This window comes from Ahaetulla prasina, chromosome 1 (assembly GCF_028640845.1).
Source record: "Ahaetulla prasina isolate Xishuangbanna chromosome 1, ASM2864084v1, whole genome shotgun sequence".
NCBI classification, from domain to species: Eukaryota; Metazoa; Chordata; class Lepidosauria; order Squamata; family Colubridae; genus Ahaetulla; species Ahaetulla prasina.
The window spans coordinates 294,999,625-295,021,472 of record NC_080539.1 but is presented as its reverse complement, the minus strand read 5'-3'; the positions used below and the strand labels follow the sequence as shown (position 1 = coordinate 295,021,472).

Here is a 21,848-nt window from a genome sequence, read left to right as displayed (position 1 = left end):
AGAAAAATTTCAAAGCAATGCTAGGACATGGTATTTTAAACAGATTTCCAGTACAGGGGTAATTAAAATATAGCTGACTACTGGGGCAGAAATGGAAGAGAAATGCTGAATTTGTAGACAAACTCTGAAAATTATCCAGTTACGAATATTCATATGTGGCTTGGAATTGTTTATGGCGCTTGTGCCATTAACTTCTGGGGAGAAGGGTTCCATAGGTATTATCTTTCACATTATGGTAAATCGTTGTTTACAGAATTTCTTGCTGCTTCACAGGTCTCTGATGCTGTTAAATTCACAAGAGTATTTCTTTAAAAGTTAAGAAGCCTGCTTTGTGTGGTAGTCTCTGGAAACACATCTCAAAGGGTGCTTATGGATAAAAGATGAGAAGAGGGCCAGAGGATACCCAAATGAAGCAGAAGTCAATGGCGATAAGGATGGGCAATTATGGCAGATGGAACAAAGTATCTTTCTCTAAACTGGACTTCAACCACACAGTCGAAGCTGTATCAGGGTTTTGGGGGGAGGGGCTGATGCCTGCTTGTTCTTAAAGTGACCTTTATTCACTGCCCAGTACATGGAACTCAGCATTGCCCTGCATTCTATACCTTTGTGATAATGCTGTAGTCTTTGAATGCTGCCTTCAGTTCTGCCAAGGAGAGAAAGATAGATCAAGCTGGGCTTGGCTTTGTAGGCCAGATGGGATTTTTGATCATGTTACTCCTGATGCAGAAATTACTGCCTGTGCCAGGTCTTCAAAGGTAAGAGTTTACAGCTTCATGCCTCAATACTGATCCTATGTACCGGATACATTGATAGTTACGAAGGGAAAGGAGTATTGATGGGCCACCAGGCTTGAAAAATCACTTAGTGCTATCTTCCCCATCCATATAGAGATTTAGGAGTATTTTACTCTTTTTAGCATTGACAAACGAACTTTGCAAGTTCAGGGTACATAATGTTTAAGCTCAAGTTTCAGGAAAAAACTGAGGGACAAATTCAAATATTAATTATTTAATTGAAATTAATCACTGTTTTATCAGAAAAGACTTAAAAGTACCTGCTATCTGACTGGTGAGAGTGAGGCATGAGATGCCTGTTGAGTTTCAGTGGTGGGTTTTTTGTGGAGCTTTCTGGTATTTTTTTCCCCCCCGCCGGGACACCCCGAGATAAGACTTTACTTCAGAAAACTTCAATTACATGATGTCACTGTGTAATTGTGTATCTCGAGAGAGGTGAGAGATAGTGACAACCACAGATAATATAAAATGCTCGTTACCCAACATGCAGTTTTGTTTTTAATAAATAAATTTTATACAGTTACCACCAGCATATTTCAGGGTAAGACATTTCATCATTTGTTCATGACTGGTGTTTGTTTGTTTTCCCCCACTTTATTTTCATGTTTCATTATATCTGTGACATTGTGATCTTGCACACAAGAACTCTCTTTTTATCACTCTGTAGTGTGTAGTAGAAAATGCTGCTTTGTCATTATTATTTTTTACTAACAAGTAATATTTGGACTGATACAATCATAGAGTATGAAATCTGAAGGAAACATATTTTCCTAGAACAATTTAGACCATGAACTATATATATTTTTTCTTTTTGGACTGTTAAGATTAAGATTGCAATAGAAAAGAAAAAGATACAATGACCTGCATAAACATTCTTAGAGACTAAATTCATATTTTAAAAAATAGAAATAATTTCATTTGCAAGGATTATCCATAAAAATTAAGGATTATGAAAACAAATTAGTTCCACCCATTAAACATGCAGGCTTGTTTCAGTCACATTCAGGCACAATAAAAGTGTGTTCCAACGGGCACCTGCAACAGATAAACACTTGACTTGAAAGAGCACCAGTGTGATTTCACAGCGGAGGACATTTAAAATTTGCAAGTCCTGATTTAAGAAGTGATGTGCATGGAAGCTTGCAACCATGCACACCTCTGGCGGGAGGAATTCCTTGGAGGAGTTGCTCCTTTAGAGCAGGGGTCTCCAACCTTGGCAACTTTATGATTTATGGACTTCAACTCCCAGAATTCCTCAGCCAGCATGTGCTGGCTGAGGAATTCTGGGAGTTGAAGTCCACAAGTTGTAAAGTTGCCAAGGTTGGAGACCCCTGCTTTAGAGTATATCCAATACCAATATAGGAAGAATTAAGGTTAAAATATATAAATTAAGTTTTATTGATGATCCATTAATTGGATTTTACAGCATTTTGTTTATGGATTCAAGAAATGGGATGTTGTTATGGAGAATTTATGATAGCTACTGTTAAAAAAGCAGTTTAGGATTTAATAGTCGCTTGGTTATCTGCCCATGAGATTTGTCAAAAGAAATGAGGAAATTGCCCTGTATCAATTTGGTTTTCTTTAAAACAAGCATCAGTGCTTTAAGCAGCAATCGTAGCCCTTCCTGATCTTGTGCTCTCCTATGGCAGATTCAGAAGATCTGTCCCAGAAGACTTCATTGCGCCCTTGGAGCTCCAGCAGAAACAGTTTGGCTTAGTGGATGGTATGCACGTATTAAGTCTAGTTCCTATTTCTTGGTCTAAGGCATGACTGGGTAAAGGCACATTGCTACATCTCTTCCACATTAGGCAGAGGGCCACATTCACGCAACTTGCTTTGCTGTGCCCCTCCCCCCTCCTGTCCTGGAACCTCAGGAAATCATGCTATTGTCCCACAAAATGCCCATGCTCCACATTAGGGACAGGTCTGTGTTAAGCTACTGTCCTTACAGCTTTACCCAGCGTTTCCCAATGTTAGCAACTAGTAACGGTACCAGAGTTGGAAGGGACCTTGGAGGTCATCTAGTCCAACCCCCTGCTCACGCAGGAGACCTATACTAGGGATTCAAACTGCTGAACTGCCAACCTTTCTGATCGACAAGCTCAGCATCTTAGCCACTGAGCCACCTAGCCAGGCTTTAAGAAGTGTGGGCTTCCATTTCCATGTTGGCTGCGGGAATTCTGGGAATTGAAGTCCACACCTCTTAGTTTCTGAGATAAACACTGGCTTAAATATGTATGAAAATGCGACCTCCAATTGGCATGAACACCAATTACTCAGTGCATTACAATTTTTGTCTTTCCCCCCCTTTGTCTTTGAACCTGGGATTCAACCGGCCAATCAATCTCAAGTGGTAACAAAGATGGATTTTGGGTACCATCTAGTAGTTACCCAGTTACATGCAGCCAAGATGCAGATACGTCTAAGAGCAGTTTGAGAGTTTGAGTTCAATACCCTACAAATGTAACATGAAGTAAGGAAGCAAGGAGACAGGATTTGCCTGGGAAAAGAATTTCCTGTCAGGAAGGCTACAGAAATGCAAGAACAAAATCCTTCCAATTACATTTTCCAATGTGTGCATTAATGGACTTGTTAATTGCAAAGCTTTGCATTCTCCAGGTCAGTCAGTTCCAGGCCAATCAATTACAAATAGTAGCTATGGAAGTTAGTGTCTCCCTTGCAGCCAAGAGGATTGAAATGGCGTCTACACTTGTGTGACTAGTGCCTGCTTGTAGGCCCCCTGGGGATATATAACCACCATAATATGGGATAGAATCAAGATCACATGAAGTGTTAGTGCCACTTTATAATGCCTTGGTAAGGCCACACTTGGAATACTGCATCCAGTTTTGGTCGCCACGATGTAAAAAAGATGTTGAGACTCTAGAAAGAGTGCAGAGAAGAGCAACGAAGATGATTAGGGGACTGGAGGCTAAAACATATGAAGAACGGTTGCAGGAAGTGGGTATGTCTAGTTTAATAAAAAGAAGGACTAGGGGAGACATGATAGCAGTGTTCCAATATCTCAGGGCTTGCCACAAAGAAGAGGGAGTCGGGCTGTTCTCCAAAGCACCTGAGGGTAGAACAAGAAGCAATGGGTGGAAACTGATCAAGGAAAGAAGCAACTTAGAACTCAGGAGAAATTTCCTGACAGTTAGAACAATTAATAAGTGGAACGACTTGCCTGCAGAAGTTGTGAATGCTCCAACACTGGAAATTTTTAAGAAAATGTTGGATAACCATCTGACTGAGATGGTGAAGGGTTTCCTGCCTGGGCAGGGGGTTGGACTAGAAGGCCTCCAACGTCCCTTCCAACTCTGTTGTTATATTATTAAAATAATCTTCCCCATTCCTACTACCTGCAGTATTTCACAAGGTTGTATTTTCACAGATTATGGCCTTAAACCACGCCACCCCAAGCTCCAGATACGGAAACAACGTAAGGAGTCAGAAACACTGCACAGAACACATAAAAGCAAAAGGGACGAACCCAATTTTGAAGAGTATTATTACGATGACCTCTTTTGAAAGTGACAAGAGAACAAGCTGTTTTGCATAGCCTTGCCTGATAAAATAGCCAACTGCATATAGCAATAATCCCCATACTTAACACTATCCTAGAAACTCTCCAGGCAGCTCTGTATTTTATGTGTGTCCCTATCGTAAGCACAATGTTTTAAGATGAGAATGGTAGATTCTCAGTTTTCCTTTCATGCTTTTAATTCCTACTATGCTAAATAATAATTGGAAACTTTTGGCTATTGGCTGGAGATAATATTTCAACGCCAACGTTGAGGCTGTGTAGTGAAAAATAACTGTCCAATACAGTTTTCAGTGCCATGACTATTTTTACCTCTCCATCAACAACTTCTCCAGCGATTCTGAATTTGGGTTCCACCTCACATTAGAATTCCAATTTATATAAACTAATATTATGAACAGATTTTATAGTTTACAATTTCAACAATTATTAAATGGACCTAGCTCTCAAAAGCCTTTCTGTCTTTGTAGTGCCATTTATTTATGTAATATTTAGTAAAAGCATAGATTCAAACCCCTCTAAAGGCATTTTAGAGCATGTCTATTTAGTAGGTAACTACATATTTGGCTGAAATAACGCCAGGCATTAGAGACGGGCATTGTTGTACAGCTGATTCAGGTTCCTAAATTCCAATATCTCAGAATCTTTTATTTTTATCCCATCTTTTATTATTTTTGTAAATAACTCAAGGGGGCGATGATGCCTAATATTTCCTCCTATTTTCCTCACAGTCTTGTGAGATGGATTGAGTTGAGAGTGACTGGTCTGATTTTCATGCCTAAACTAGAACTTTTAGTATCCTGGTTTCTGGTGCCTTAAACACTAGACCAGACCAGCTACTCTTTAAGAGACTGTGAGGATGCAACTGTTAAAGCAGTTTTCTAGTGAGTATGAAATGGCAGAACATAATGGTAACCTCCAACACACAAAAAACAGGGCCCTCCATATTATACTGTACATAACAATAAAAAATACAGACAGCTTGGCTCACAGGGGTTACTATGTAAGCCACTTCTCCTAATGGAGATGTAGGATATGAATCTTGAAAAATAAATGCAGGGAAAAAAGAAACACAAAAAGAAAGTTGCTTCATTATGCCCTTGAATGGCCATTCCATACAAGCCAAACAGGACTCTAATATAATACGATTCTGCAATGTTTACAATGTACAATGCTGAAAATTGCAGGCATGTAAGACTTATCTTAGTTTTATGTAGACTACTTCTCAAAATGGGTGGGTGGGTGGATGGGTACATTACAATACTATCTTTTGGAACATCTACATTGGCTCCTGCAATTCGATCCTAAGGGCTTCAAACAGTTGTTAAAAGACCTCATAACACAAAAGCAACACGGTTCCTTTGAAACATCAATGTTTAATCGTTGTTGTCATAGAGCAGATCCAGCAGAAGCACAGAGCCCTCTGCTTGGAAAGCTCGGGCTCGTAGGCAGGGGAGGAAGGCAAAGGCACATCTTTCTGCAGCTCTTGGCTCCTTGTTACCCATGCTAGTCCCCTAGCTTTTGCCTTTTCCACAAGACCTCACTACTGTTTCCTGATTCAGCATTGTGCTTAATGGCTGGAGCATCTCCCAGCCCCTAATATGGATGAATCAGGTGCATGGCTCTCTGCAGTATCCAGATTACTCCCATCTCTTTGAGTTTAGGATCTGCAGATAGATGAAGGAAAAGGGATAGCACAACCAGAGTTGCAACAGAGGGTCTTTTCTATATCAGATAGAAGTACAGTGGTTCTTTCTAGCTTTCACCTTCAGCCTCCCACAACCTGGCACCCACACAATACATTGGGGCTATAATTCCGGACTTCTCAAACTCTCCTCCCTTTCAGAGTCCAAAGTGTCTCCAATACAGTAGTCCTGGATTACTTTTACAGACATGGGAGGTCAGATACAAAGTGGATTTCTGTTTAGTGGGACTTGTCAGAAATCTTTTGCTTAGCTTCCATACCCGTTCCCATCCAAGATTTCGATTTATTATTTCCATATCTTTTATCTAAGCATTTCAGCTATCCAATTTTCTTGGTGGACGTCCAGCACTTCTGTCTTATTAAACAGCAAATGTTAAATGTGGAACATGTGACAGACTAGAGCAGTCTCCAGCACATGGCAGGAACCCACAAAAGTGTGGAGGAGTTTCTTTGCCCAGGCACCAAACCAGCCCCCTCCTATGCCGAACACATGGGATATTCAACCCTGCCTGTTCTTGGGCCAGTGCTTTGCTTGCTCATCCAGATGTGTGGGGGCAGCAACTGCTTTCACTGGTGGCATTTTTCTTTGAATAAAGAAAAAAGAGAATGCATTTCTTTAAAAATAGTAATCCCCATGTTTTGCCACCCATCCCACCCATTCTCAACTCCCCACACCCCCTGCCCAAGGAAAGGAGGTTACTGAAAGAGGAGGGGCTCTGAATATGGAGGGAAACCGCTCCAATGCCTCTTCCTCCTTCAGACTTGAAGCAGCTTTGTCCATGCACAATGGGGAAATGGCCCTTGTCTATACAGGAAGAGGGGGCTGGGCCTGCCCCTACTCTAGATAGATATCCTCTGTGGGGCACGTATATTCCACACATTCCTTGTAGAACTGATGGAAAGCCTTCCTGCAAAAGAATGAGAGAGAAAAAGGTGTGTTGAAGAGAAGCTAGAGGTGTGTCATACAGTGGTGGGTTTCAACATTTTTTTTACTACCGGTTCTGTGGGCGTGGCTTGGTGGGCAGGGCATGGCATGGCTTGGTGGGTGTGGCATGGGAAGGATACTGTAAAATCTCCATTCCCACCCCACTCCAGGAGAAGGTTACTGCAAAATCCCCATTTCCTCCTGATCAGCTGGGACTCAGGAGGCAGAGAATAGATGGGGGCGGTTCTCCAAACTATTCAAAATTTCCACTACCGGTTCTCCAGAACTGGTCAGAACCTGCTGAAACCCACCTCTGGTGTCATAGTGTATAGGCACGACATGATTCAAGAACCAATGTGTTTCACACACACATTCTTTCTAAAGTTTTTCATTATTTAGTCCTGTATTTTCAAGCACTTTAGGAAAAAGAATCAGATTTCCCTAAAATAGTCTTTTGTAACCAGGCAAAGAATGATACAAATACAGCACATCCCAGAACTGTAAAAATCTGGCAGAATAATCTGCTTACTGCATGTATTATGTGCCAACTATATAGGAAAGGACAGTAAGTTATGCAAGAACTTCTGCCAAATAACTGGGAACTAAGTACCATAAATCTGTAGTAACTCTTGTTTTTTAACAAACAGCATTTCAGAAATGGACTTTTCACAGACCTAGTAGCTCTGACCTCATGCACATATATTAACGTTCATGTAAATAGAACATTTAGGCACAGATATATATAAACTGGTCTCAGAAAAATGCATCAGCCTTAATGAATTCTTCTCTCTCCACACTGTGGTGGACCTGAGCAACCTTTAGAAAATGCTGCATATTGGAAAAACAGGACTAATTCCATGAGCCATTAAAGCATCTTAATGGTGAAGAATTTACGCACTAGACTGCTTTTTAAAGAACATCTTGACTCAATACTCTTAAGATTTTCCAGGAAACAGATTACGTTTCTGCGAACTCACTAACTTCAGTGAAGATGGTTTCCAGTCAAACCTTGCATCTCCGTGAAACAAGTCTTCATGCCATACTAATGGGATTCTAAGCAAATTGAAGACAGAATTAGAATTCTCAATAAACTATGTTTACCCTTTCCTGGGCACTGAAAAATGACAATCCTAAGCAAGTATGCTGTGTTCACTGCTGCAACCAGAGCTGCAAACTACATCTATTATCTGAGGCTAGTGCTTCTTTCCCTTAGATCAGATAAAATCCCTAGAAAAATGAGAATCCAGATCAACAACTCACCCTACAGACTCTGCAAGTGGCTTGGTGGATTCCTCTGAGACAAAGACATGGCACGCAAATCTGTGGTCAGCTGGGTGCTTGGTAATGAACCCAAAGTATCTGATGGAGAAAATAAAATTTGTTAGCTGCCCTGAGAGCAACATTTGTGAAAAAAACAACATATAGGTTACATTAATAGAGATCAGATGAGATAGATAGATACTGTTTCCCCGAAAATAAGGCATCCTCTGATAATAAGTCCAATTGGGCTTTTGAGCGCATTTGCTAAAATAAGCCTCTCCCCGAAAATATTAAAACGCAGAGCTGAAATCAGGTAAGACGGCAAGAGGAACCCCATCTTGCTCCATGCACCCCAAAATAATAAGACCTCACTGAAAATAAGGCCAAGCGCTTATTTCAGGGTTCAAAAAAATATATGAGGGTCTTATTTTTGGGAAAACACAATAGATAGATAGATAGATAGATAGATAGATAGATAGATAGATAGAGAGAGAGAGAGAGAGAGAGAGAGAGAGAGAGATTATGGTATCGATGGAGATGGATCCAGTAATAAATACATAGATAAACCCATACCAATACCTCAATTGTTTGGAATGTTTTTTATATATTTCTTAATTCAGTTTGCATTTAGAAAATGAGAACTATGTACTGTATTCCTAATGTTTATATCCAATAGATTATTTTAAAGCACTAGGTTAGGCCCAATTTAGATCCACTTACCAAAGTAGGGCTCAAAGCAGTTAACATTTTAACAAATTAAAACAATTAAAATCTGCCTAAGACAGCAAAGAAAGTAGCAAGATTTCTTGAAATAATGCAATAAAGCTAAATTGCTTTTAAATTGTAGAGGTTCCGTAAAGGATGAAACTGCAAAAACTCCTAGAGAGAAAAAGTGCCACAATAAAGAGTAAAAAAGGCTCTTAAACCTCACATTGAAATCAATATGAAAAGATGGAAAATATTTTTACCCATATCTCTTCTGAAGCCTATGAGGTTTGGTGGGCCAAATATCCCAATAAATATGTTTAGGGCTGCTGCCTACAGCTTAATTTAGAGTTGCCCACAACGGCACATAATCACCGCGGTATACCTATGCGGCAGAAGGGTTGAGGGCTAAGTAAGTGTAGGTTGCAAATGGCTGCAGACGGGGCCGACCCTACACCATACACCTCCCAAATTCCAACTGGGCTGTGCTTCAAGTTAGTTGATCTGACCTGTTCTGTGCTTTGCTCTTTAGACAATCCCTAGTCAGAATGTTAACATTCACAGATGTATAAATGCAACACGTATGCAACTGTCTCTGAATGACAGGGGTGTACGTTCACTGATGTGTGATGAAGGAGAAGTCTAATTCAGGCTTTACTCATGATTCAATAATCCTCACTCTTTTCCCCCCCTAACAAATCCAAATTCTTATTTATCCGTTAGCTTTTGTGTATTCTATTGCTTAGGAACCTTTAAGACCGAGGTCTTCTCAAAGTTATTTATAATATGAAACTAAAATGTATTATCAATTTATCAATCATTTTAAATGAGATAGTTAAAATAAATTTTAGTCATTTAATAGGAGCAAATACTTTCTTTTTTCTTTTTCTTTTATTTGAATTTATATCCCGCCCTTCTCCAAAGACTCAAGGCAGCTTACATTGTGTTAAGCAATAGTCCCATCCATATACAAAGTCAACTTTTATTGCCCCCAACAATCTGGGTCCTCATTTTACCTACCTTATAAAGGATGGAAGACTGAGTCAACCTTGGGCCTGGTGGGACTTGAACTTGCAGTAATTGCAAGTAGCTGTGTTAATAACAGACTGTATTAGTCTGTTGAGCCACCAGAGGTCCTATTTATTTACTATGAAACCTTTTCATTTAAAAGCCATAGAGAACAAATATTTTGAAAATCTTTCTGCATATTGTAAAATTTCAATTAAGAATTTTAAATAATATTTCAAATCATAGAGACAAATATAGGCAATTCTCATTATATGTGATCATTAGGTTTTGCAAAATTGCTGTGAATTCTAAAGTAGGAATTGCTGAAACCTTAATTAGGAATGTAGGCATCAAGCAGTTCAAATGTTTTGCTGCTCTGCAAATCCATGAACAAATGTGAAAGTGGCAACAACATTAATTTTGCAGTTCCAAATACATTTTTGCAAATAAGTGAATTCATATATACTGAGTTCGCAAATAATGAGAATTGCCTGTAGATCCAGCTAAATTCTCTCCTGGACAGGAATTGTTTATATTAGGAGCTGTCTATCTCCAAAGCTTGTTAACCTGACCTACCTTAAAGCCAGGTGAGAAATTCCAACTACTAATTTCAAATCAATTTCAAATCTTTATTGTTAGTGCACAACATATGTACAATGAGATTGGTTGAGCTCCCTCAGTGCACCCCCTCCAAACACAGTGAAGACAAAAAATCCCTAACCCAATAAATCATATTAACAAAACACCCAGTCCTGTTGTACCAGTGTGAACACGTTATACATTGCGCCGGCCCTGCAGTCCATCATACTACATAGTTATGATGTTATTTCTCATCCAGGAGTCTGACAGCCCACAGATAAAAACTGTTCTTCAGCCTGTTTGTGTGGCTGGCTATAGTTCTATATCTCCTTCCCAATGTAGGAGGGTAAAGAAGTGATGACCATCTTTCAACATGAGCAAGTTCTTCCAAATACTCTGTATTCTCACCATTTATTACTTGAAGTAAATACTAGCAGTTGAAACAACAATGCCAGCAACCAATTTAGCTGGTACAAAAATGATATACTATGATATGCTTATATTTAAACAGTGTGGGACAGCATGGTCAGAAACAGTCTAACTCTATGGTGATGGGTGTGGAGCTCCTCTGCATTTCTGTCAGCTGGGCAACTTGAAATGTGATTGTTGTTTTTTCCAACAGTAGACAAGCCTCAGCGGGAGGGAAAACAGTCTAAAAGTCTAAATAATCTACCACTTGCTTTCTTAATTTATCCAATATTCAAAATGTAAGAATACCATCACTTGACAGCCTCATTTCTGAGGCAGATTTAGGCTCGTGCATTAGGACAGCACAACTATGCTAGCAAACGTTTCTCCTGATTCAACAGTGAGAGTAGCATGTCAACACAGCCATGTGGAAGAGTCCTAGATCTGCTTTTCCAAGACAAATAAAAAAATCAACCAAAATTGGTAGAACACCTCTAATTCCATAATCGGCAACAAATCCAAGCTTCCATCTCCTCTGGATTATGCCTCAGTTTCTTCAGTTTCATGATTTCATCCCAGTCTGCCCATTAACCAATTGAAGATTCTCTGGGACTAGCAGATGAAAAAATTACCAGAGCACCATGCTCTTTGCAGGCTAATGATCCTGCAATTAAAATGTCTTCTTCCAGCAGTTTCTTATTGATGTTAAATGTGATTAAGGAGATGGTTCCTTTTGGTAATGCACAGGCTGAAGTGTGGGACACAAACTTTCTAAAATAGGCAAAACTGAAATTACTCTAATATTTTTGGATTACCAAAAATGGATTATCAGCCATTTAGAAAAAATGCAATGATCAAATATCTTGAAAATTAATAATCTATTCAGAAAAAATATACTCGATGGCATATGTTGGATGGGAAGTATCAAAATCTTCAATGTAAGAGCTATAAAGTGATTGTGTGGGGCTGCAATCCAAACCCTGTCTCTTTTGTCTGTCAATAGGACATGCATATGCAAAAGGGTAGGGTTTCTAGTAGGACACAACTCCCAACATTTATTTTATTTATTTATTTATTTTGTAATAACAATATATATAAGTATCATACAAAAACATTATATAGTATATAAACATATATATGAGTAAATATTAGGAGGTATAAGCATATATAGATATAGGAAGAAGAAAAGAAAAACAATAGGACAGGAACGGTAGGCACGTTTGTGCTCTTATGCACGCTCCTTACTGTCCTTGTATAATAATATCTTGTATATTTTGGCACACACAGCCCCTTCCTACAGATGACTATGTATTCGTTGCATGTAGATCATCCAATCCATCAAGATTGTTTCTATCAAACATGAAACCACCTTGGAATGAATTTAAGTAATTACATAATCCAAAATAATCCATACAGTATATCCTTGCATTTTTGAAGGCCTTGAACAGCTAACCCTTCCTACAGTTAGTGGAGTAGAATGAAATTGAAGCCAGACAAGATGGTATGCTGATGTTTGGAGAGTATAGCACCATGAGAGTTTTTTTATGATTATTTAGGAGGTGTATTTGTGCTGCCTTTATTGTTTTGTGAGTCACTCAGAGTTTTGGTTGCAATATGAGCAGCTAATGGGTCTTTTAAAGGAACAAGCAAACAAAAAGTACCTGAATTTAAGAAGTCACATTCCGTTTTGAATTTTTCTCATAATAGATGAGACATATTTAACATAGACTAAAGTTTTGGCTTTGCTTTTCCATGAATAGTCTAATCACTGCCTGATTATAGGTAACAGGCACCATGCTTTCCTTCAGAAAAGTATAAATGAATGGTAAAGAAGTATTTTTGTAAGAAAAGCTGTTGACTCATGCAAAGGTTCAGTTGGAGTCCAGATCTGATTGAGAGAAGCCAGAGCTAATAGAGATGGCATTACAGAACTACATAGCAATTTCTCCATGTTCACTCCACTGGTTTTTTTATATGTGCGCATATTTACCCATTCAGTAAAGGAAGTTATTATCAATAAACAATTCAGAGAACAAGACTGGACTCAGAGCTAGATAATGAACACCACATAGAACAAGCATAGGTAACTTGTTCAGAATAACATAAAGATAAAGGTTCCCCTCGCACATACGTGCTAGTCGTTTCCAACTCTAGGGGGTGGTGCTCACCTCCGTTTCAAAGCCGAAGAGCCAGTGCTGTCCGAAGATGTCTCCGTGGTCATGTGGCTGGCATGACTCAACGCCAAAGGCACACGGAATGCTGTTGCCTTCCCACCAAAGGTGGTCCCTATTTTTCTACTTGCATTTTTTACGTGCTTTCGAACTGCTAGGTTGGCAGAAGCTGGGACAAGTAACGGGAGCTCACCCCGTTATGCGGCACCCCGTTATGCAGCACTAGGGATTCAAACCGCTGAACAGCCAACCTTTCGATCGACAAGCTCAGCATCTCTTACCCACTGAGCCACCGCGTACCACTCATAAGGAGGATCAGTAATTTCAGTGTATGGAACACAATATCTATTCCACCTACAGTATTTCAAATTAGATTTCACTTAACTTAACTTGTAAGTTATGGGTAATAATTTCTTATACAACCAATTAACACTTCAGAAAAGCCTCAAATCTCTAAGATTATCTCAAATTTGGAGCTGTGGTACATAAATAATAAGTGGAGTTTCTAAAGCAAAAATCAGTAGAATCCTTAGCTATAATGCCAAGCACGATAAGGAAGCTAGACTACATTTTGGGATTGACTTACTTGTTGTTCTTTGGGTGGTATCCACAAAATGAAATATTCTTCAACTGGAAAAAGTGGCTACATTTATTCCCCTGCAGAAGATAAAAAAAATATAATAATCCAAGTTATCAAATATGTGATAGGCATTTCTTAAACAAAAGAGCAAGTTAAATGCTAAGTTAAAAATTTAAGGATGTTGCTTAGAAAAAACGAACAGTTGCTGTACAACTGTTCGCAATTGTTTGCTCTGCACGAAAGCTTACTAACTATGAAAGAGAAAGCTTCTCTTTCCTACTCTCACTAAAAGCTTCTATATGACATGGGAATTTGAGAAGGAAATTCGAGGCTTAGGTGACAGGAAGGCAGCAGTAGTAACAGAATAATGGGGTAATTCCAGGTGCTGTTTATAGAGGACTCTAGCCCTGTATTCTATGAAAATTCATCTGGAAGAGTTCGTAGGCCAGAGGTCTTCAAACTTGGCAGCTTTAAGACTTGTGGACTTCAACTTCCAAAATTCTCCAGTCAGCTATCTGTTGTAGGCCATTAACGTGAACAAGTTTATCTATAAAGCTAGATCAGAAATCAAGTGATTGTGATTTCTAGTCCTCCCTAGGCAGGGAAGCTGGTTGGATGACTTTGGATCAAGCTACTTCACATGGTAAATGCTATTAAAAAAATAGCAGTAGGGAAAAAATATGTGGCACTAATAAATGAGAAGATTTGTAGCTCAGGGTTGATATGAGGGGTCCTTGGCGCTCTCTGAGCTTGCTTGTTTTCTTGCAGATATTTCATTACCCAAACTAGGTAACATCATCAGTGCTGGTACTGATATGTACCGTGTCCTAAGTTGTACAAAACAAATGGTGGGATATTAATCTAGCTAACTAACCTTCAACCATCCTTCATGGATTCTCACTGCAATCATAGCTTGGAAAAAAATATGTGTTATCTGCAGTCAATAGGATCTGTTTTCTTGCTGGATAAATGAAAGGGTACGTTTTTTCTTGTGGTAATAAAGACCTTGGCTTACTTACCCTAGTGGATACAGTTATACCTTCTAAAAATTGAGAAAGTAGGCAGTGTACATTTACCTAATGAATAAAAACAGTTTTCTTCACAGTTTTAAACACATCTAATTTGGATAATGATCAAAATGATACCTGTCTGCATAATATTAAACTGAAACTAAATTTAGTATACCTGTATGCAAAGCAATGTAAAATAACTAGGAATTAATATTTGGGTTTATAAGAAAAGAAATACATTTAAAAATTGGGCAAAACTTTGAAAACAGATTTATTTCCTTCCTTCCTTCCCTCCCTCCCTCTCCCCTCCCCTCCTTTCCTTTCTCCAGGTTCCGTTGACCATGAAGGGCCTTGGCAAGCAGTTCTATTTCAGCATGGCCTTATGTCTTCCTGAAAACGTCTTGTAAATTACTTATGCAGAAAAGCTCCTCAAAAGAGCCTTACTATAGAGCTATAGATCTTCAGAAGCCTGCTTAAAATAGTAGCAGAAAGATTTAGCAAAGCTGCAAAGATGATTGGAGCTTAGCAAGCGGGCCTTCGGTTCCACAGGCAGGGAGCATACCCTCCATGTAGGCACTCAAGGCCAGGAACACTGTTCCCTCTCCACTACACTAGCCAGTCGACTCCTGCAGGAAATGAGATAACGAGGCCCTGAAGAATGGAAACTCCAGGGATGTGCGGACAAAACATGCAGTCAAACTCACTTTGCTGGGATCCTTGGTGTCATCATTCTTCACAGCAATCTTAACTCCTCTCATGTTGATCTCCAGGACACAGCTGGAGGGTGGGTTAAAGTGCACAGTGAGGCGACGTGTAGTGGCAATCTGTACCCAACAGAAAAAAGATCAGCTGCCACAAACCATTAATGGTCCTTAAGTTCCTGCTCTTTCTTTAGACAGCAATTTGTCTCCAGCGTAGACAAGAGTAGACTTTCCCACATCTGCTCTGCCCTTCTTTTGTTTTGGACTAAGCACATTCCCTCTGAAAGAACAGAGCCCAATCTAAACATGTTCTTGGATCCAACAATATTTCTGGAGTTCAGGTGGTACAGTCTTGGCACATCTTCTGCAGCAACAGTCTGGCAATAGTAACTTTTCCTTTACCACCCCACATTTAGATCATCATAGGAACATGTCCATAATTTATAAATATTATCAGATGTCCTATTTTACATTTGATCTTTGATATTGGGGGGGGGGTGTCCTGTTTATTTGCTTTTAAAATATTTTACCTCACATTATCACATTGTCTTAAGTATAAAAATGCAAACTTAAACACACAAAATACCATTGCTTATCATGGGCAGTTTTTCTATTTGTAGAGAAGAAAAACATCCAATTTAAATGAGGGTGTTTTACCTTAAATATTAATCCAGGTCATTTCTTCACATCTTTTGCAAGGCTGCAGTTGAACTTAGAGCTAAATTGTTTTCTTGTAATAATCATGGTTATCATGTAATACTAACCCTTCGTGAGTTTCATTCCTTGCCAGTATGGTTCTAGACCATATTCAAGATGGCCTTGCTTGTTTTTAAAATTCTTAACAGTCTAAATCTGGAAATTAATGGGAAAATCTGTTACTATAAGCACCTTCCTTTTATCTTCTGGTACTACGATTGCCTATTAAATCCTGCAAAAGGATTTTCTTGGTGAAGAAACCAAAGTAGAACCAATTATCTGAATACATATGTTCTGCTCAGAACCTTGCCCATTTTAAATGGAATTGGAAATCTCTGTTTAGATAAAGTGTGTAGGATTAACAAATCCATTTGGTATCACTGGTTGTTATATTCTCTTCTTCCTGCCACTTTTTGTAATTATATTTTGGAGTGGAGGGCGCTGTTCATCATTCTGATATTGTTGTATTGAAGAGCAATTTTTTTTCTCTAAATAAAAATGTATTTTGTCTTTACCTAAATAAAGGATCAGGAGGTTGAGGGAGAAAGGGAGAGTTGAGAAAATGTACCTTCTGCATAGCTGCACACAATACATCGTTGCCTTTGTGATAAGGAACTTGGACTGAGCCGAGGAATTTCACCCGGAATTGATCCACCCAATCACTGGTTTTGCATGAATCTGAAAAATAAAGACAGTCATACCAAAATAAGATACAATCTCACCTGTTGACCTGTTCTTGGTCATCACAATGCGAACTACAATCTACCTAGTCTGTACTGTAAACACAGAAAAACTCTATTTTTATCACTGGAAACAACATGGTTGCTTCCTGTATGCTTCAGTCCTGAATGGAACTCAGACTCAGAGCTATCCTGGTGAGAAAGCATTTAAAAGAACATATTGGGAACGGGAAAGGAATGATTTTCTGTCCATGGTCATTAAAAAGATTTGATATGTTTCTGTGATGGGTCAGGGCTACTTTATAAAGCTAGGGGCAGCTATAAACCCAGTGACCAGCAACAGATTTGGATCAGAGGAATTAGGTTCAAGAGGAAATAAATTAAAGGATGGTTTACAGAAAGAAAGAAGGAGAAAAGTCCAGTATATTCACTACAATAAATTGAAATTAAATTAAAAGCATCCCTTACTCCAGTCCATTGCAATGAAGATGGGACAGTTTATGTATATTTGAATGTGTTTGTATAACTGAAAATTAAAACCATGCCCTTTTTCTTCTGTTCTAATTCTGAATAATAGTTTAATTAACAACATTTTCTTTGGAAAACATCTTGTACAGCGTATTGCTATTATCCAAGGGGAATAGGCTGCATTACCAAGAATGCAGAATGCTGGTCCAGATAGAAACAGAGTAGCAATCCTAAACAGAATCAATACCTGTCATATGATCTGGCTCCTTGGTGACCTCAATAGCATAGTAAGCAGGGAAGATCCCCCGATCACCAGTCCTCATGTTATAAGCTTCATACCAATAATCTTCTGCCTGAACTTCCACCAATAAAGGGTCATCCACTTCCAATTCCAATTCATCTTCATGACGAGGCACAAACCTAAGGCGAAAACCATTGATATTTTGTGAGCCAAAGCTCTAAAAATAAAATATTAGTCTTATATTTAATAGGGTCTCTGGGAATCTGATATACACCATAAAAATCTGTCTGAGCTTTTATTCTATAGCAAAGGGCTCATAAATAGTAGACTGTAAATTTTCAGACCTTGATTTCACAAGGCCTTGCTCACATGAGAAGTATATAACTATAAGAATTCTGCATTGAGGATTTCAAGGAGATTTTCATGAGCAGAATACTTAGCAATTGGTTTTTCTCTTTTTTTAGAACGGCTGTTATCTGCATAAATTATTTCTGTGATGTCATATTGTTACTAGCATAACTTGCATGTGTGACATTATCTCTTAGACTGGCTTCCAAGACTTAGATTATACGACTTCACTTTGTTTTTATGCTGTATAATATTTTTTATCATAAAGCAGTTTGGATTAGTGCTTAAGACGTCAGGCTACACTGCAGGACAGCGTGAGTTCAAGTCCTCCCTTAAGCCATAATTGCCAGCTGGGTGACTTGGGGCCAGTGACTCTCTCTCAGCCCAACTCACCTCCCAGGGTTGTTGTAAGGAAAACAGGAGAGAAAGGAATGCTGGATATGTTTGCCACCTAGAATTATTTGTAAAAATAATAAAGATAAGATGATGGATGGATGGATGGATGGATGGATAGATAGATAGATAGGGATAGATGGATGAAGGGATGGATATATGAAAAGACAACAAAGCAAAACAGGAAATGCAAGCTGCATAGAACAAAGAATGAATTTCCATCCTACATTAGTGGCTCCAAATAAGGAATCTTACATGTATTAATAACCAAAACACAGTAAGAAACAGATTGAAAAATCTTTTTGTTTGTTTGTTTACACCTACTTATAACTACTGCTGGGGCGGTCTATAACTGTATATAATTAAAGATACTCAGCCGGCAAGGAATATATATAAACACAATTTCCTCCTCCTATTTTCCTCACAATAACAACTCTCTGAGGTGGGTTGGGCTGAGATTCATAATCTATCTTCATACTCAACTTACTGTATGGTGCTTAAATGGAATGAAATTTCAAATGTTTAGTTAAAGCTTTTTAATTAAGGATCAAGACCCAAAATTGATTGTGCTTTACAAGGTAACCCAATATAAGATTTGAGGATTCCATTACAGATCACAGAGAAGATTTTACTGACTTACTTAGTCAATAAGACCGTGAATCACACTGGATGCATATCACAGGTGAAATGCTCCTGGTTTGGACTGGATCGTGTGATCCGATAACGATGAGGGCGGGTAGTTCGGAGAACCAGTAGTAAAAATCTCTCCCCCCCACATGCTGACCCAATCGCCCGGTCCCCACCTGCCTACTTGGCAGCTTCCTGCTTCTTTCGGTCTCGTTCACGATTCTGGCCTTGCTTCGGCTGCTGCAATCAATTGCATCAGCTAGCAACTGAATCTGCCTGCCTGCAATCCATCTCATTGGTGAGCAACTCAATCTACCTGCCTTTTACTTTAAATTGGGTAAGTAAGGGGGGGGAGGGAGTTTTAAAAAATAGTTAATTGGTTTTTTTTTAGGAGTTTTATTTTTTTTAGACATAGCCATTTAAAGTTAAGGAAGTTTTAAAGTTAAGGAAGTTTTAAAGTAAAGGAAGTTTTAAATTTAGCTGCTTTGATCTAAAAATATAAATAAAATAAAATAATAAAATAAAATATTTGTGCAGCTTTCTGAGATTTGGTGTGTTTCTATAGTGTTTCACTCTAACGACACAAACACACAAAATCTCACAAAGCTGTATGTGGCATTGTGTGTGTGTGTGTGTGAGTGTGTTGTGTTGTGTTGTGTTGTGTGTAAAGTGTGAAAGTTGGTTTTGGGGCTTTTTGTGGCTGTGTGAGGTTCCTGCTTGTTGCAGGGGCCATTTTGGGTGAGGTGCAGCTGCTTTTACATTGTGTGTGTCAGTTGTGTTGTGTTGTGTGTGTTTAAAGTGTGAAAGTTGGTTTTTGGTACCTCTTATTGTTTTGTGTACTTTATTATTTTTATTATTTATTATTGGCCACGCCCACCAAGTCATCTGACTACCAAGCCACACCCACCAATTAAGCCACGCCCACAGAACCGATGGGGAAAATTTTTAGATTTCACCCCTAGTGCATATCATGGGAACTGAAGTTCAACATAATTATAGTGATCAGAATGGATCTGCTGTAGCAAATTCTTATAGCAACATCAGTTTTTTGGCAACATCAAATGCATTATAAATCCATATTTTTGGTATAGTTCAGTATCTCACTGACATTTTGAAATCTTATTTTTCTTTCCACATTTATAAAATTATTATTACTGAATCAAAATAGGAAAATGTAAAACAGCCACACATACACCAACATATAACATTTCCAACATGGTGAAGTTGACAGCTAAACCTTGCTAATATCCTCCTGGATTTCCAGGAAACACACACATAAAATAATATTTTGTTCATTAATCCCATCCTCAGATTATAAAATTCATATTTAACATTCTTTAAAATTTTAACATGTTGATTTATTAATTCAGAGTATTCCAACTCATTACTCCAAATTGTTTGGAGATTACCAACAACTATCTTACAGTTCAATTGTTTATCAAATTGTAGATTTAGAATTAACCAAAGCTTTATCCAATTATGACAATGATTTGTGGCATTTTGATGCTGCTAAAACATCCAGTCAAAATTGTTTATTCAAAATATGTTTTAATTAAGAAATTAATTAATTATTTTAAACAATTCAGGCTTTTCTTGCAACAAAGTACTGTAATTATTTTGAAGGATTGATTGACTATAAGCTGATTTAATATATTAATGCTATTTTTTTGCCCATGAAATAAACAAAAATTATCTGCAATTTCCATGTTAGGATTATCCACTGCCAGTTTCTCAGGGGAACAAGGATCAAATTTAAGCTTCCTTCTGAATATTATCATCCACATATGTCTTTAAGCCTTTAGTGGTGGGAAAAACAAATGACTTTGAGGGGTCCTTGGTGCTCTCTGAGCTTGGTTGTTTTCTTGACAATGTTTCATTACCCTAACTAGGTAACATCATCAGTGCTAGTAAGGAGTGGGGTTTGATCTCAGTTTATATTCTAGTGGCTTGCCCCATCAGTGTTGGTGGGAGTGATCTTGGCGGTTCTTTGGTTGGGCTGTTTACTATTAGCTTGTTTGGCAGCTCCTTGATTGAGGTATTGTTTACTCCTTATTTGGTCTGATATTAATCTTGGAACTACGCTCATCTGGGTGTTGATTGTTGATGGGTTAAGGTTGGATGGGTTAGGTCTTTCCCTCCCCTTTTTGGTTTGCTGATTGTCTCTTTTGTGCAGTATGTAGATATTGATGGCTGGTTTGTCATCTTCCTAGACCAAGCCATGTCCAAAATGCTAGAAAATGTCTAGAAACCTTGCATTCTGACAAATTAGCCATCATTTATGCAATGCTCTTTATTAATGTATGGGAAAGTTCAACCAACATTATTCTGTGTGATCCAGGTTTAATCTGCTGTTCAAAAGCTGAAATATTTCTATGCATATCTTTGTATGTGTGTTTCTTTTGGTCATTTGTCACTGTGTATTTTTACATTTCTTTTTCTGCATTTTAAAGAAACTGGGGTGTGTGTGTGTGTGTGTATGTGTTAAGAATAGAAAAAATACCCTACCGTCTCATTCAGTTTGTGAGTAAAATACCTGCGGATCACTTGATAAGAAAGGCATCACTGGTTAGATGTGTAGGGAGAGTTTATCATCTGCCCCAAACTTACCTGAAAACAGCTCGGTGAGTCTGCTCTTGTTCTTCCCCATTGATCATGCACGAGAAAAGCCCAAAGGACTCAGCACCTGAAAAGAGGGAAAATGCTACAGCCACCTAATCATTCTCCTCCTCAAACCATAATGTTAACTATTATTCAGAACCTGTCTTGCTAATCAGAAATCCCCTATTATTTTAAATGCACAAAATATTAAAAGTAGAGAATACTAACTTCCAATAGGAATCCACTAAAGAGAGAAAGGAAAAAAGCGGACTAAAATGCCTTCAGATATGTTTTGATCACTGGAGAACATCTACATGAAGAGAATAAATTAACTGAACAGATAGCTTCTAATGAGAGAGATCGCACATCAATTTTTTTTTTTAAAAAAATGCTGATGTATCTGG

General features: G+C 38.4%; 2 protein-coding genes across 6 annotated transcripts in view; one reads left to right on the top strand and one right to left on the bottom strand.

Moving 5' to 3' along the window:
• Positions 1 to 69: 69 nt before the first annotated feature.
• Positions 70 to 4,328, top strand: FREY1 (Frey regulator of sperm-oocyte fusion 1). The gene is made up of 4 exons (XM_058161729.1): positions 70 to 758; positions 2,057 to 2,065; positions 2,456 to 2,523; positions 4,192 to 4,328. The coding sequence occupies exons 1-4, from the start codon at positions 697 to 699 to the stop codon at positions 4,326 to 4,328; spliced, it is 276 nt and encodes a 91-aa protein (XP_058017712.1). The 5' UTR covers positions 70 to 696.
• MAPK8IP1 (mitogen-activated protein kinase 8 interacting protein 1) overlaps positions 4,292 to 21,848 on the bottom strand; it is a 64,804-nt gene continuing 47,247 nt past the window's right edge. For 4 of the 5 annotated variants that reach the window (XM_058161723.1, XM_058161724.1, XM_058161726.1 and 1 more), the window contains 7 exons: positions 21,454 to 21,529; positions 17,485 to 17,657; positions 16,658 to 16,767; positions 15,397 to 15,516; positions 13,689 to 13,759; positions 8,232 to 8,330; positions 4,292 to 6,954 (listed from right to left, as the gene is read on the bottom strand). In XM_058161723.1, the coding sequence (XP_058017706.1) occupies positions 6,882 to 6,954; positions 8,232 to 8,330; positions 13,689 to 13,759; positions 15,397 to 15,516; positions 16,658 to 16,767; positions 17,485 to 17,657; positions 21,454 to 21,529 (722 nt within the window). In that variant the 3' untranslated portion in view covers positions 4,292 to 6,881. Of the gene's footprint in view, positions 6,955 to 8,231; positions 8,331 to 13,688; positions 13,760 to 15,392; positions 15,517 to 16,157; positions 16,246 to 16,657; positions 16,768 to 17,484; positions 17,658 to 21,453; positions 21,530 to 21,848 lie in introns of those variants that run through there. The other variant, XR_009152552.1, reaches the window with a different exon arrangement.